The sequence below is a fragment of the Nicotiana tomentosiformis genome, chromosome 1 (assembly GCF_000390325.3).
Source record: "Nicotiana tomentosiformis chromosome 1, ASM39032v3, whole genome shotgun sequence".
NCBI lineage: Eukaryota > Viridiplantae > Streptophyta > Magnoliopsida > Solanales > Solanaceae > Nicotiana > Nicotiana tomentosiformis.
In genome coordinates, this window is record NC_090812.1 from 47,189,484 (window position 1) to 47,207,345 (window position 17,862).

At 35.2% G+C, this 17,862-nt stretch overlaps 1 protein-coding gene across 1 annotated transcript; it reads left to right on the top strand.

Annotated features, from left to right (window-relative positions):
* The first annotated feature begins 262 nt into the window (after positions 1 to 262).
* On the top strand, positions 263 to 3,112 carry LOC104119556 (GDSL esterase/lipase At4g01130-like). The gene is made up of 5 exons (XM_009631087.4): positions 263 to 600; positions 1,429 to 1,638; positions 1,727 to 1,884; positions 2,374 to 2,644; positions 2,734 to 3,112. Exons 1-5 carry the CDS (start codon positions 339 to 341, stop codon positions 2,988 to 2,990), a joined length of 1,158 nt encoding a protein of 385 aa, XP_009629382.2. The 5' UTR covers positions 263 to 338; the 3' UTR covers positions 2,991 to 3,112.
* Positions 3,113 to 17,862: the final 14,750 nt, after the last annotated feature.

Below are 17,862 nucleotides of genomic sequence, written 5' to 3' on the forward strand. Positions count from 1 at the left end.
AAATTTCAAGATTGTGTACCAACTTTTTTTCCCACTTCATTATGCAAATAATTTGAAAATTTTACATATTTTCTTGATAAGTAAAATTTCTATGTCCCATTTGATAAAATAATTCAGAAAAAGCGAAAAAAGAAAGTGAAAAACAAATTAAAGTCCACGTTAATGACTGGAAAACATTACCAAACAATGTTTGTTTTGACATAAACTTGACCAGTAGTTGTCCACGTGCACAGCTTCTCTGCCTACAAATATGGAAAGAACAGTGCTTTCAGCGAATCGCACAATAAGCTCCATTCTATCCAAAGTTACTTCTTGTTTGAGAGAAACACAGAGAAAACATGAAGCCATTAATAAGAATGAGTTTATGGTCTTATTCTATGGTGATTACTTGGGTTTTCTTGGCAGCAATCTTATTTATGGTGGATACAACAGAGTGCAAAAACTGTGGATTTAAGGCAATCTTTAACTTTGGAGATTCAAATACAGATACAGGTGGTTTTTGGGCAGCTTTCCCAGCTCAGGGTCCTCCCCATGGAATGACCTACTTCAAGAAACCAGTTGGACGGGCAACTGATGGCAGAGTCATCCTTGATTTTCTAGGTCGTATATATGATTCTTCTCCGATCAAATTCCTTAAGTTTAATTTGACCGATCTATTTTTTTTTTATATTTTAGATTAGCATATTAGACTTGCTATGAAGAGTATTATGTAATTGTAGATCAACTCTTACTGTTTCAATTGAATTTGTTAGGTAAGACGTTTAACGGAGAGATAATGAAGGATAGTTTTTAGAAATAGTCTTATGATTTAGACTATTAAATATCTTAAAAGAGCAGATAATATAAACGAGAAGAAGTTTACTCTGTAAGTGTCATATCTTTGACCTGTAAGCTTTCGGACTTAGATTACAGGAGTTTGTATTTACAACAAAATGAAGTAGCCTTTGCTGGAAAAAGCAGCAAAATTGGTCCATGCATGTTCTGATTATCACTGGAAGTTGTTGTTTGTCCATAATATATAGGTTCTGTCCTAGATCCTTATCCTAACCATTGCACCTGTGACCGCTTCATATGTGCGCTTAATTTCGATTTACATTATTAGCCCTTTTATTGAGTGTCTTGCCACCATACCATAAGACTAATGATGTTCGGTGAATTCAATATTTAAGCTATATGGGTTCAATCTTTAACATTAGTAATGTGAACCTATTGTATCTTTAAAGTTATGAGTTACTTTTAATGAATTTTTACACATAAATTTATGTTCTACATCAAACGTACTGGGTTTAGTTGAACCTGATTTCAGTACGCTACATTCGACTCTGCTTTTAGATAAGATGATCACGTAATTCAACCAAAAAAAAAAATGTCCTTCATCCTGCCTCTCCTAACAGTTTTTTTGAAAGTCTTGTCGTTCCTCGTGTGCAGCTCAAGCGTTCGGTTTGCCATATTTGAGTCCATATCTGCAATCAATTGGATCTGATTACAAGCATGGTGCAAATTTTGCAACAGCGGCATCCACAGTGCGCTTGCCACAAACTTCTTTATTTGTTACTGGAGTTAGCCCTTTTTCTCTTCAGATTCAGCTTCGACAAATGAAAGAATTTAAGGTTAAAGTCGATGAACTTCAGCATAAAGGTATACCATTAGTGTTCCATTCTACAAATTTTTCGATGAATATTACTTTTTATTGTTAACCATAACCGAATATGTCCGAATTTTTCAGGGCAAACTAATCTGCCTTCCCCGGACGTATTTGGAAAGTCGCTCTATACATTCTACATTGGTCAAAATGACTTCACTGGAAATCTGGCAAGAATAGGAATAATTGGAGTGAAAGAGTTTCTACCTCAACTGATTTCTCAAATTGTTAGCACCATCAAGGTAAGATCTTTGACCTTCAATTTCCTAGCTAGCATTCAATGAATAATTAGTCACTCGTCTTTTCTTTCTCTTATTATTTTATAATTTCTTTTTGTAAACCAATGTGAGTCCAGTGAGCATAAAGTGAAAATGCATGTAGATATGAAATACAGTGTGTGATCATCTTATTTAAAAACTGAAATTATTAATATGCTTCTGATGTGTGATCTAGCTCTCTTTTCCTAGATCAAGCTTGATAAATAAATGACTGTGAGCTTTGAATCAAGACCTTTGTGTGCTCTAATATCATGTTAAAGTGTATGACGATCTTATAAAAAAAGTTTTGGCTAGCTATTTGATAGAGCATATGTATATATGTAAAAACAAGCATTGAACGGAGAGAAAGGACATTCAAGAAAAGAAGATAGTTGTTTAGGAAACATCTGATTATGAGTCCGTGCTCAAGCTAACCGAACGCTTATCTGATGTTAATTCTGTTTTATATGCCAGGAGATATATGCATTAGGTGGGAGGACATTTTGGGTGCTAAATTTAGCACCAATTGGATGTTACCCTGCATTTTTGGTGGAGCTGCCTCATAACTCTTCGGATATTGACCAGTTTGGTTGTCTAATATCATACAATAATGCAGTGATGGATTATAACAATATGCTCAAAGCAGCATTGGCAAAAACAAGAGAAGAAATTGCTGATGCAGATGTGGTATATGTGGACACTAATACTGTGCTCTTGGACCTCTTCCAACACCCTACTTCTCATGGTATTTGTTTTCTTTTTTAAGATGCTGAATAGTACATGATGTGCTCTTGAAAGGCCATATATTTTGTGATAATTTTTTTGTTTTTGCAGGGCTAAAATATGGAACCAAAGCATGTTGTGGATATGGAGGTGGTGCCTACAATTTTAACCAGCAACTATTCTGTGGAAATACCAAACAAATAAATGGAACTAAAGTGACAGCCAATGCCTGTGAAGATCCACAAAATTATGTAAGCTGGGATGGAATACATACTACAGATGTAGCAAACGAACTCACTATATATGCCATTCTCAATGGTTCTTATTTTGATCCTCCTTTCCCACTTCATCACATTTGTGATATCTAGCCTATAGGTTGACTCCATTGTTTTTTGTGTGTAGCAATAATAAACTATGACTCATGAGTCATTACTAGCCAAAGAAATGAAAATTTCTTGATGCTTTGATTATTAGCATCAAGTTCATATAATCCATAGTTAATAACCTGGTAGTCCGTTTGGCTTTACCGATTGAAAGTAGTTGATAAGCATTACAAGATAAAAAGAACCTTTAAATGTTGAATTGATCTAATGATTACTTGTTTATATAGAAGAGCTAAAACTGATAATATTAACCATCATCAGGCGTCTATAGGTTTATTTTTGTTAAATTTTTAAGATTTATTTAGTGGTATGACTTAACTTTAAAATGCGGCAAATAATGGAAACTTTGATAGTGGTATGAATTCCATCCCATGAAAACAAACTTAATCTATGAGCTGTGATCCATATCCTAATCCAATTTTCTTAAAAAATTCAATCCATCCATATCCATATGATGTGAATTTATCATTAGGTATGGTTTAATTTGAGACTGGACTTTGCAAAATGTTTGAATGAAAAAAAAAACTTTCTTTCTTCTAAAACTGTAATTAACTTAATCTTGAGGTCATCAGCAGCCCAAAAAAATATATATATACCTCTTTACATCAGAAACAGCAATTTCAAATGTCTTTAAAGGTAACCTTAGGGATTCTGTTGACTTGTCTTGAGGATTATCATCAAATGCTATAATCATCTAGGAAATTCTTGGCTTACACATCAAACTTTATCAAAATGCAGACAGCTCAACAGAAGATTATTCTAAATTTTGTGTTGGCCCATACATTTTGAGGAGAAAAGGTCAGATGTGCTGATCTTTATGTCAAAAAATTATAAAATTTTGGTTTTAGTACAATGTTGTAGGTAATTGTGCTTTCTTTCTGTCAAGAATAAATTTAGTACTCCTATTTAACAGAAAAAAACAAGTATGTGAGCCTGAAGCTATGGATAAAACCTAGTGAGGTGACTTCACTAGTTATTGTAAACTTTGAATCTTTCTTTCACATAGAACAGTCAACTTAATATTTAAATGGCATAGTATTATTTAAGCATAATCAGTTAAGGATCTCACTTTAGAACATTCTAATCATTTTGGAGTTTCTTCATTGGATCAAATTAATATTTTCAACCAACCATAAAGTTTAATGACAGTATGTACACTCAAAAGGAATCTCACCTTTTATGCATAGTTTTCTTTAGAGAAAGCACATTGCCTTCTTATTTTATTCATTTATTTGGAGGGCAGGAGCTGTATTATCTCATATTAAATAACGGATAGTTAAATAATTTGCAATAATAATAATAATAATAATACAAGACAAACAAAACAAAAACAAAAAAAAAATAGAAAGAAAGAAAATAACAATAAAATAAAGAAGGAAGGCAATTAAGTGGGCTTTAGCCCATCTGCTTCAAAATGACGAAGCTAGAAAAGGGTTTGAAACAAAAATTTCTTTAGCCAACCACATGTCAAACGGGGGAATAGAAAGAAAACGATTATACTGTTTCTTAGCGCCGAATACCGTGTTTCACTTCGTCATCAGCATATATTCTTGAGTGTCACCAATAAACTCCAGGTAATTACATATAATTCTTCTTCTTTTGATATAATATTATTTTATATTCTTGATTCCTTATGGGACTGAGTAGAGAAGATATTGGGATTGGATTAAGAGTTTAAAAGATAAAGTTAAGGGAATTGGGAAAGAGAGAAGCGCCACATTTAAACTTCTGTAGAATCAGAAGATAACTAAAATCCCTAAAGAAAGAAAAGGTTGGATTGGAGAAACAAAAGAAACCTAAAGCTTCACCAATGAAAGAAAAAAATTGAGAAAATAAAAGGCTTTGATCTCTAAAGCTTTGTCAACCTGGTTCGGTGAAGTTTGTAGTTGCTCTAGTGAAAATACTCCACCGCTTAGAACTAAAAATTCTATTTCTCCTTCTTTGGAACTTGCTTGAGATATTTTCTATAGTGTATGCTTTCATTGAATACAAAAAAAAGAAGATTTAAATAACAATTAAGAAGAATATCATGGACAATAATATTATCTGATTTTTGTAGTATTCATATGATTAAGGAGACCAAATAATACAATGAATAGACTATATGAATGACCTTTGTTTCGAAGATTATGGACTCGCTTAAGTTAAGTGTAGTATGGGTAGATAAAAAATTTGACGAATTGAGAACTAAACATGTGTTCCCGAGGGGTGGGTATTCAAATTTAGTTATGAATTAAACCGAACAAGGAAATTAACACGAGATCAATTTGATGTGATCATAGATTGATTGAAGGAAGCTGTACGGATTGCCCGAGGTGACGAGTTTGGTATTTCGGCACGAGTACTATGAGTAGTAATCTTACCACAACTTGTGTTTTATAACCTGCATGGTTTATATATGATTTTTAAAATAGTACGTCACCAAATGTTTGAAATTACATGTGGGATAAGTCCTTTACTTGATATGGTACTGAACAATTTACTCGAGATGTTTACAGTTATTTAAAATGTTCTCAATGTTACCAGACATGTTTTACTGTTACTTGAGATATGATTACTGTTACCGAAATGTGATTACATGATTTGATAAGAACTGAAATACCCTATACTATTTTGAAAATGCTTTCATATGAATATGTTTCGTTTACAAAGAAAAGTATAAATGGGAGAAAACTTTGAAGGATCCCGTAGCTAACGGCGGGTTCGTTAGACCTGGTACACCTTGTATTTACAGATTATCGATTATAGTTGTAGCCCTCGCTAGTGGAAAGGTAGAACTAGTATATCGTTACAGTTTTCCCGCGGGTAGGGACCTACAAGTTATATTTGACTCCTTTTACGAAGGGGTCCACACAGTGATACATATTACATGATCCTTTCTTGGAAACCTTCCAAACATAAAGATTTGCTATGAGACAGTATTTATCGAGTTTATTACCAAATTGTTAATTGATTTTTATTTATATGAAACACATGATGAAACAGATTATTGTTTACTGCTTCTGAAAGAGCATTTTTATGATATTTTCGGGTTAATAGGCATTTTTCTGACTTGTCCCCAATTAAAAATGATTGTGATTAAGTGTTATTACTCACTGAGCTAGCGACTCACTCCTCGCTATTTATTTTTACAGAGGCAATAGTTGACGCGAGCGAGGATTCCGTTAATTAAAGTACACAATTTGCTAGTTCCTGGTGAGCCCCGCACTTGTTCACGCGTGCGAAGAGTTTATTTATTGTTATTGTCTTTTCTTTTGAACTCTTAAAGTCGCTCCATAGTCATTCTTATTGGTGTCATGATAATTCATTCGTTATATTGGACTAGTTACTAGTATTGCACTTCCTCTCTATATTTTGAGATGGGTTTAGTATTATTATGTTGGTAATGGTAATGTTGGTGAAAATTTATTTTGGTTAGTTGATGAAGATTTTGACTGATTTGGGTAAAAATTGGTTGGTTGTTAATTGTTTATCAGACAGAAAAACTTTTGGATAGTCCTAAAATAGGGAAAACTCTGTCCGATTTTCTGTAAAATACCGATGATGCTTACTTGGGGGCACTTTCTCCCAAGCGCCGGTCATGATCCTAAATTGGATCGTGACAAAGTTGGTATCAGAGCTTTAGGTTATTCCTGCGACTAATGAAGCACATGTCAGTAGTAGAATCTCAATTATGGTTATGTAGCCGGCCATTCCCATTATTGTGATTATGCGAGGACGTAATAGGATGTGTCTTGTCTTTCTTTCTTATTCCTCCTAACGTATGTAGTGATTAAGGTCAAATAACTACATGTGTCACTGTTATCTTGTTCATGTATGGTTCACCCAATAATAACATTTGGCTAAAGGTTCAAAGATATCAAATGATGATACTAGACAAGCAATTGTCTCCCGCAAGAGAAAGCGACAGAAATGGTAGACAAGGACAAAGAAGGGTCGTTGTGCCATAATGAGGAGCTTTCTTTCCGCTAACATGTGTAATGGAGTCCATTCCTGAAATTAGTACGGTTTCACCATTATAGCAATCGGAGAGTGCCATCACAAAGGTACTTACCTCCATGCATAGAGAAATTGAGATCTCGATAGAAATAATAGATAGAGATGAGAAGAATGGGCAACACAATAGTGCTCTAGAGTCATTATGTACGTAGAAGATTGTAGGGAACATAAAAGTATCCTTAATAAAGTTTCTAAAGTTAAAACTACCAAGTATAATGTTTCTAATAGTTCATACGATCCTTAAGGGTTTTTGATAAAATATTTACCACATTACGAGCTATAGGATATTTCATGGAGTGGTCTATGGAACAAGCAACTTATAGACCAGAGATCATATCGAATACATGAACTGATACTATACTCTTAGGGATACCAACAAGAGCAACACAAATAATTTGCGAATCATTTCACTAAATTCTTTATGAATCACTTTCTTCTTGACAAGTTTCTAATATGAACTTGCATGCAAGATGGTTAAGGAATTAATTTAGACGATGGGTGTAACAACATATATCACCTAACTTTCTCAACTGTATAGATAAGCAATATATTAAGTTTAGACGCTTGCCAAAATATTGGTTAACTATTTAAACAAGGTAGTAACTACACATACGAAAACGTTGATCTATTCTATGGCAGTTACACTTAACGGAAAGATTGAAAAATATGGATATGGTAGCCGTGCACGTAAGAGGACCGAGATTAGGAAATCTTTCAGTATGGATTTTAATATGGGTCGAAGATCTAAAAATTACGAATATTATAAAATATTGAACGATCCTTCTGGGGTTTCCATTTTTGTAAAAAACAATCTACAGTAGTTAAGCTGTGTATAAAAGCTTATTACATTTGAGTTAAGAGAATGAATATCCTAGCTAACCAATTTGTACTTGATGTGGTATGCTGTGACGTGCCGATGGGTGTGGATTATCTATCCAATTGCCATACTACCTTTGATTTCCACGTAAAGGTAGATTGATTGAGATACACAATAAAATAAGTTTTGTACTAAAATGGATCTTTTACTAGTAATGGGTAAAGTTATATCACTTAGTAATGTTTAATGATTATTGAACAAAGGTGATATGAGTCTCATAACGATGGTCAATACAAGATATGAGACACTTAGTTTGAAAAAGGTACCAATAGTACGAGAATTTTCATGAGGATTATTAGGACTACTTCCGATAAGAGAAATAGGCGTCGCCTTTGATTTGAAACATAACATGCAAACTATATCATATGGCACCAACAGAGTTGAAAGACCTAAATGAACAATTGCAAGACTTATTGGATAAGAGTTTTATTATGCCAAATATTTCACCAACAGGTGCACCAATGTTATTTGAAAGAAAAAAAGGGAAAATAGGTCTCTAAAAATGTACATCGACTGCAGACAATTGAATAAGGTAATGATACATTATACATACCCATTATCTCATATAGATAACTTGTTTGATCATTTACAAGGAACCTCCCACTTTTAAGAGATTGATCTCCAGTCTAGTTATTATCAGCTTAAAATAATAATGGAAAATATTTTGATATCAGCCTCGAGAACTCAGCACAGATATTATGAGTTACTTGTACTGCCTTTTGGACTGGCCAGTGCTCTGGCCGCTTTTATAGATATAATGAATGTGGTGTTTGAGTTATTTAAAAAAAAGGATTATAGTTTTTATTTTTGATATTTTGATATATTCTCGTAGTCAGGAAGAACACGAGTACCTTAAAAAAAATATGTTATAGATGCTGCCAGAAAAATTAGTTTTTTTTGCCATATTCTTGAAGCATAAATTCTGGATAGACTCAGTTCGGAAATTTTGTAACTAAGGATGTGATTATGGTAAATTCGAAGAAGATAGAAACAATTCAGAAATAGCAAAGATCAACTATTCCTATAGTGATCTGCAAATACTTGGCCTGGCAGACTACTACTGATATTTGGTATAGGATTTTTCCAAAATAGAAGCACCACTAACCTAGTTAACACCCCCTCCCCCCCCCCCCTCCAAAAAAACAAATAAGGTTCCGGTGGACAGAGAAATGTGAGCAGAGCTTTAGAAACCCAAAACATGTTTAACAACTATACTAGTATTACCCTTACCATTAGGTTTTGGAGGACTCACGATATTCTGTGATACTCTGAGGATGGATTAGGATGTATCCTCATGCATATGATCGTGTTATACTGTATGCTTTGAGACAACTCAAGAAGGATGACCTACACTATCCTACTCATGACTTAGAGTTAGTTGCAGTGGTTTTGGCTTTGAAGGTTTAGAGGTATTACTTATACTGTAAAATTTGCGAGATTTATATAGACTACAAGCGTCTGAAGTACGTTTTCCAACAGATATATCTAAACATTCAGTAACGTAGATGGATAAAACTATTTAAGAACTATAATTGCACTACTCTATATCAGTGTTATCAAAAGTGAAAAGCGCAAAAAAGCTCTAAGGTCTATTGGGGCTTTAAGCGCAATGCGAAAATAAAGCGTTGTCTTTAATGAAAAAAGGCGCAACTAGAGAAAAAGTAAAAATATGTATATGTAATCCAAGACCAATAATTATAAGTATAAATAACAAATATATGGATAAAGAATCTGAAAAAAATTACGACAAAGTGAAATATCAATTGCTTAGTGTCGCCTTTTCAGGATCACACACATTGGCAAGGAAAAGTATGCCTTAGAACCTTGATGCGACAATGAAGCGCTCGCAAAGCGAGGCGAAGCGTTCAATATGTTTTGAGCCTCGCTTCAGGGCTTAAGTGCGCCTTTGACAACACTTCTCTATAGTATCTTGAAAAGTCCATTGTTGTGGCCAATGCAATTAAAAAAAATATTGTGGGGTAGTTTGGCACATATAACTCCTATAAAGAGACTTCTGGTTAAGAGTATGTACATACTAAATGGTATAGGTGTTAGATTTAGTATGGAAAAAAACAATCAGAGTCATTGTTGGCTTGAGTTCAAGTAAAATCTTCATTGGTAAAGCGCATAAAGGCCACTCAATATGAAGATGAGGCTTTAACTAGTAAAAGCAAGAATATGACTATTGATAGTGATAGTATTCTTTGGCTAAGTAGCGGGTTATGTATATCTGATATATATGGGTTAAGACAAGTTATTCTTGAGGAGCTCACAACTCTAGCTACACTGTATATTCGGGGACCAATAAGATATACCATAATTAGAAGAAAATTATAAATTAGCTTACATAGTAGGTACAGTTTAATTAGCTTACATAATAGGTACATTTTTGCTAGTTAAAACTTCTCATATCGAAGATAAATATGCACAAATATACATGAATAGAAAATTGTCAAACTCTTTGGGGTCTATTATCCACCATTTCTAATAGAATATCATAATTTACTGCACGGTTTTGAAAATCTATCCAAGAAACATTGGGCACACTAGAAGATCTTAGTAACACATTTCATTAACAGGCAGACGGGTAGTCTGAATGTACTATAGAAATCTTGAAAGATATGTTGAGAGCTTGCACTTTGAGTTTGGAGGTAGTTTGTACGCTTATATGTATATTTAGCTAAATTTGCCTATAACGATAGCTGTCAGTCCAGTATTGAGGTGGCACCTTATGGAGCCTTGTATAGTATACAATGTCATTCTCCTATTGGATGGTTTGAAGCCGATAAGGCTAACTTATTAGGACTCGACTTGGTACAAAAAAATATTGGCAAGGTCCAGGGGGCAGAGTGTCCTGACAAGTTCTACATGTGAAAGCCGTAATGTGATTCAAAAGAAAAAGAAGGCAAGTTGAGCCCTAGGTTTATAGAACCATATGGGATACTAGACCGAGTGAGAGTTATGGCTTATCGTTTGGTACTTCCTCTTGAGGTGTCTTTTATTCATCCAGTATTTCATGTTTCTATGCTAAAAAAATGTATATTAGACTCCTCTCAAGTGCTTGAAGCACCGACTATACCGCTTGATGAGAAGTTATATTACGAGGAGGAGCCGATGACTATTTTTGATAGACAAGTAAGAAAGCTATGGTCAAAAGAAATTGTGTTTGTTAAAATCTAGAAATCATACCGTTGAACAAGCTACTTGGAAAGTAGAAAAATGATATACAAGCAAAGTATCCCCGCTTATTTCATCTACATGTTTAAATTCGTAGACGAATTTCATAAGGTAGGGAGAATGTAATATCTCATATTAAATAACGGATAGTTAAATAATTTGCAAAAAAAAAAACAAATAATACAAGACAAACAAAAAAAAAAAGAAAAGAAAGAAAATAACAATAAAATAAACAAGAAAGGCAATTAAGTGGGCCTTAACCCATCTTCTTCAAAGTGACGAAGCTAGAAAATGGTTTGAAACAAAAATCCCTTTAGCCAACCACATATCGTCATCGGCATATATTCTTGAGTTTCAACAATAAACTCCACGTAATTACATGTAATTCTTCTTCTTTTGATACAATATTATTATATATTCTTGATTCCTTATGGGATTGAGTAGAGAAGATATTGGGATTGAATTAAGAGTTTAAAAGATAAAGTTAAGAAAATTGGGAAAGGGAGAAGCGCCACATTTAAACTTCTGCAAAATCAGAAGATAACTAAAATCCCTAAAGAAAGAAAAGGTTGGATTGGAGAAACAAAAGAAGCCTAAAGCTTCACCAACGTGAAAGAAAAAAAAATGAGAAAATAAAAGGCTTTGATCTCTAAAACTTTGTCAACCAGGTTCGGTGAAGTTTGTAGTTGCTCTAGTGAAAATACTCTATGGCTTAGAATAAAAAATTCAATTTCTCCTTCTTTGGAACTTGCTTGAGATATTTTTCATAGTGTATGCTTTCATTGAATACAAAAAGAAGAAGATTTAAATACCAATTAAGAAGAATATCATGGACAATAATATTATGTGCTTTTTGTCATATTCATATGATTAAGGAGACCAAATAGTACAATGAATAGACTATATGAATGTGATGACCCAAAATATCATCTTTAAATTTAATAAGTAATTTCGTATTATAAAACTTCGAAAAGCACCATTTATCATTCCTCGACTTGCGTGTGCAGTCCGTAAAATTTTCCTGAAAGTTTTTATGTGAAAAATGGATTAAAATGTGAAATAGAGCCTTAAAACTCAACTGAGTTGACTTTGGTCAATATTTTGAGCAAATGGACTCGAATCAGTATTTTGACAGCTCCAGTAGCTCCATATCGTAATTTGGGACTTGGGCGTATGCCCGAAATTTAATTTAGAGGTCCCTATCTCAAGTTATGACCATTTAACGGAAACTAGTAATTTAAAGGCTAAAGATTTCCAAGTTTGACCACGGGGTTGACTTTTTGATATCAGAGTCGGAATCTGATTCTGGAAATTGGAATAGCTCCGTTATATCATATATGACTCGTGTGCCAAATTTAAAGTCATTCCGGATTCATTTAACATGTTTTGGCACAAGATTTGTAAATTGAAAAGTTTTGAAACTCAAAAGTTCGAATCGAGGTGTGAATTATAATTTCAGCGTCGTTTGACATGATATGAGACCCCGAGTAAGTCCGTATAATATTTTAGGACTTGTTGGTATATTTGGTTGAGATCTCGAGGGTCTCGGGTAGATTTCGGGTGGTCAACGGAATTTAATTTTGGCATTTCAAGAACGTTCGACGTCGTTTCTTCAAGAATGAGTGGTATCCCATTAATCAAATGAATTCCAAATTCAGTTTTTATGGAAGCATTAGATCCGTATTGAAATTTTGGAGCCATAGCAAAAAGAATCATCGAATTCGGACATCGTATGAGAGAGTTATGCCCATTTTCGTATCGGGAAGGATTTTTCGTAGCCGTCAGCGCCCAGGATAGCGTGGGGCGCTAGCCCTGGCGCTGGAAATTATTGGTGTACTGGAAACTGCGCCACAGGCAGTGCCCCACGCTACCTGTGGCGCTCGAAAATGCCAGAAACCCCATAAAATGGGGAGTTTAGCCATTTTACTCATTTTTGAGTTTGGGGAGCTCGGTTTAGGCGATTTTTGGGCGATTTTCACAGGAAAAAATTGGGGTAAGTGTTCTTTATCCTATATTGATTATATTTTACGATTCTATACTCATTTACATCATGAATCCATGAATTTATGGAAGAAAAATCAAATTTTTATAAAACCTTCCAAAAATGTAAAACGAAGATTTGAAGGTCAATCCGATGTCGGAATTTGATAATTTTTGTATGGTTGGACTCATCTCAGAATGGGTGTTCGGATTTCATAAGTTTTTTTCGAGATTTGAGATGTGGGCCCCACTGTCAATTTTTAAAGTGAATTTCGGATTTTTATCCGAAAAATTAGTAAATTCATATTGAATTAATTCCTACGATTTGTATTGAGTATATCAAATTATTTGTGAATAGATTTGAAGCTTTTGGAGACAAATTTAAAAGGAAAAGCTGTGGTCGAGTAATTTATTGGAATTTGCATAGCGAGGTAAGTGTCGTGATTAACCTTGACTTGAGGGAATAGAACCCTTAAATTATTTGTTATGTGAAATGCATGTGAACGACGTATAGGCGAGGTGACGAGTGTCTATACGTCGTCAAATTAATTATTTGCATAATTATTTGAAAATCATAAATTGTTCTAAGACACGAATTAATTGTTATAATAATTATTTCTTTCCTATTCCTTGACAAATATTAATTCTTGAATTTCTGCAATAATTGTTACATGCTATTTGATTTATGTGTATTAATTGCTACTTGACATTTAGCATATTTAATATTAAACTGTCTATTTTCTCCCCGATTTTCATAATAAATTGCTAATTGTCATTGCTTGTTTCATAATTAAATCATAACTATTGAATGCTTGTTGTTTTAAAATTTTATATTAATTGTTGCATTTATTGGGATAATTTATTCTATAAGAATTGGTAAATGAATATATTGGAGGAGCGGGTTGCGCGCCGCAATAGAGTTGATTGAAATGAATATATTGGAGGATCGGGTTGCACGCCGCAACAGACTTGTTTAAAAGTCCATATTGGAGGATCGGGTTGCACGCCGCAACAGACTTGTTTAAAAGTCCATATTGGAGGATCGAGTTGCACGCCGCAACAGACTTGTTTAAAAGTCCATATTGGAGGATCGGGTTGCACGCCGCAACAGACTTATTTAAAAGTCCATATTGGAGGATCAGGTTGCACGCCGCAATAGACTTATAGAGAAGTCAATATTGGGGGATCAGATTGCACGCCGCAACAGACTTGATTAAGAGTCTATATATATACTTGATTGAAATAAATATATGACATACTTGATTAAAAGGAAAATATTGTGAGAGCGGGTTGCACGCTGCAACAGAATTGAATGTGAATATGTTGTGAGAGCGGGTTGCACGTTGCAACAGAATTTATGAAAATGATAATTGGTTATAACTGCTGAGTTGGCTTCAACCATTATAAATGAGTTACCTGATTTATTTCTATTATTGATGTTGTTACTAATATTGCGTACATGTTAATGTAAGTGAACCGCCTTAGCCTCGTCACTACTTCGTCGAGGTTAGGCTCAGCACTTACCAGTACATGGGGTCGGTTGTACTGATACTACACTCTGCACTTCTTGTGCAGATTTCGGAGTTGGTCCCAGCAGCGTACCATAGACTTGCTCGGATTTCAGCTACTCAGAGGAGACTTGAGGTATAACTGCACGGCGTTCGCAGTTCTGAAGTCCCTGTCTACTGTACCGTAGCTGTGTGCTTATTTCCAGACAGCTTTATTTTATTCAGACCTTTATTTTTATTATTCTAGAAGCTCGTGGACTTGTGACACTAATTCTGGGATGGTATTTAGACGCCGTTATTTTTATGGATTATTCACTATATTTCAGACCTTACTTCCGCATTTGTTTCTTTATTATTAATAAATTTAAAATTTATTTTAAAATGGCTAATATTATTTTAACGTTGGCTTGCCTAGCAAGTGAAATGTTAGGCGCCATCACGGTCCGAAGGTGGAAAATTCGGATCGTGACAGTTTGGTATCAGAGCACTAGGTTACATAGGTCTCACGAGTCACGAGCAAGCTTAGTAGAGTCTGAAGGAACGGTACGGAGACGTCTGTACTTATCTCTCAGAGGCTATGAAGTTTAGGAACAATATCACCTCTTTCATTCCTTATCGTGCGTCATTGATTTTGCTTGAAACCTATATCTCACATTCCTTTGTATCTACTCATGTATGACATTGCGCACTCGGTAACAGTTGTGCGTCTACAGTTCGTGATGCCGCAGATGAACTACGAGGGAGCCATAGATGCTCAAACATTGCCTCAAAATGTGATTCCGACTGAAGATGCGGACGTATAAAGAGATCACCCAGTGAATAATGTAGGGGATGCAACGTACCTTGGCATTTGGTTGATTTATACAAGTTGTGAAGGTTAATATTGTGGACCATCGGATGTGGTGAACTATGACATCGCGCCGAGTATGGGAGTCCACTATCAATGAATCGATTGCGAGTCATGTGTTATATCAGTTTTGGCCTGAAATGTATATATGTGGTACTGAAAGGTTCTCCCAAAATTTACATGTGTTTAAGGCCTGAGATCTTGTAGAGAATAAGGTTGGGACTTGCGGTATGTCCGCCTCCGTAATAATCTTATACTTCAGTACCAAAGGAGTTAGAGAAACAACATTAAATTTACTGAAGGTCTACTCAGTCTGGACGTCACGGTTACGGATTTTGGGGTACTTCGGAGGAAGTACAGTGGTTGGCGAGATTCTGGACTAAGAATTGTCTGTATGGAGCTCTACTTTTGTGATCATGTATATAAATAGGGGTAAGGTTTACCCCAAAGAAGAATCGAAGAGTATGTTAAGAAATGGGTTAGCTCAACAGTGTTGAGTCAGCATAAGAAAAGAAGAAATTGGCCTTGGGAGAGATAATTCTCCATAGGTGTCTGTGGCAAGCCTATGAAGAGGGCAGACCATCCAATACAACACTGCCCACTTGGTTCGATTCTCAGAAATACTTTTGAAAGAGTTTGTTTCCCGGACTCTCCGTAATGCATGGCGCATAGGGTTTGAACGATTGCGTCAAGTCACCATGACAGTGTCATAATATGCCATCAAGTTTAGTAAGTTAGCCCGTGCCAGAGAGCGAGTCCACAGACTCATTAAAGGACTTAATTATGATCGTAAAATTTTGTATGACTCGGGAGCTACAAACTAATACTTCATTTTCACTAGTGGTAGAAGTTGCCAAGATATTAAAACGTGTTCGGGGTGAGGAAAAAGGAAACTAAGGAGACCAAGACGTCTCGAGGATCTGGAGGATTCAGTGGATTCTACTCTGCGAGTATAAATCATTAAGGCGGGGGCTCGGGCAGTCGGCTAGCCCAGTTCGCACATAGGATTAATCGAGGTGCTCCAGTAAGTTCTTTAATGCACCACCGACATGAGTTTCCTACAATGGTTATTTCAGTTATCAGACACATACTCAATGTGAGCAGCCAAACCCGCAAAGAGGTTGTTATGAATACGGTGATACTAGGCACATCATGGGATAATTGTCCCAAACTTGGGAGAGGCATATTTCATCAAAGCACTCAGGCTACGTGCCCTATTGCAGTTACTACACCATCCACACGGCCAGTTAGGGGTGGAGGACAGGCGGGTAGAAAGCGTCCTAGAGGTGGAGACCTAGCCGTTGTTATATTTATTTTATGGTATGGCAGAGGTCGTTATACCAGATGGTATCATTATAAGTATGACCTCGATTTAAAATAAAAGAATAATTTCCTTAACTTGATTCAGTTATGAGTATCAAGACGAGTCCCCTTATTGTGCTCTACTTATGAGTGAGCTTCGTAATTCTATAATCTACTTATGTGTTTACTTCTGTTGTGAGGTTTTATGGAGATAACTACACCTATCATTCCATGATGGACTCTAATAAGATCTGTGAGGCTAAAGGTGCCTTTCTGGTACTTATTTTGGTATATTTTGATGTATTTTCGAATAATTAATTATAAATTATGAATTATATGCCCTACTGGTGTGGGGTTCATTATATGTTGTGATTTTGTTTAACAAAAATTATTTTAAATGAGAGAATGGAAAGTTTCAATTGGCACGATGTGCATATTACTTGTGATTCAGAACTGAGGACGAGATCCTCCCATTTTAATACAAATTGATATGTTTAAACCGGGCTATGAGCTGCGGTGGAAGTTATATAAGGACGAGATCCTTGTAATAAAAAAATTCTTGTGTTTAAATTCTCCCTTGTGAAATTAAATTTGTACTATAGTATTAATAGGGAGTCATGCCTGCTAGGCTTATTTGAGAAATTTTTTATATGAAATTCTCTGTGCATATTTGCCAAATTCATGTTGTAATATTGAGTTGTAACCTACGAGGTAGGTGCCCGCCCAGGTGTCGTTAAATGTGACTCGTTAATTCGGGTAAATAATAATTAGGTCTTCATGCCTCGCATCTCGTTATTAGTATTGCGAAGGTTTGAAACGAGATTTTTGATAACATGAAGTTAATTGACGATTCTGTAATTTATTATGAACAACTATTAAGACCAGATTGACCCAGAAAGGTGTCCCATTCAGATGGTCAGACGAGTGTGAGTTGAGCTTTCAGAAGCTCAAGACCGCTTTGACTACAGTGCTAGTGTTGGTATTACCACAGGTTTAGGATAGTATACGCTATATTGTGACACATCTCACATTGGGCTTGGTGTAGTATTAATGCAAGATGGCAAGGTAATTGCATATGCATCGCAGCAGTTGAAAGTTCACGAGAAGAGTTATCTTGTTCATGACTTGGAATTGGAAGCTATTGTTCATGCGCTGAAGATTTGGAGG

Excerpts from the sequence above, each read along its gene's own strand:
- LOC104119556 (XM_009631087.4), top strand. The coding sequence starts at position 339 with ATGAAGCCATTAATAAGAATGAGTTTATGGTCTTATTCTATGGTGATT. Across the intron at positions 601-1,428 it reads AGTCATCCTTGATTTTCTAG|CTCAAGCGTTCGGTTTGCCA; the intron begins GTCGTATATATG and ends CCTCGTGTGCAG. Across the intron at positions 1,885-2,373 it reads AAATTGTTAGCACCATCAAG|GAGATATATGCATTAGGTGG; the intron begins GTAAGATCTTTG and ends TTTATATGCCAG.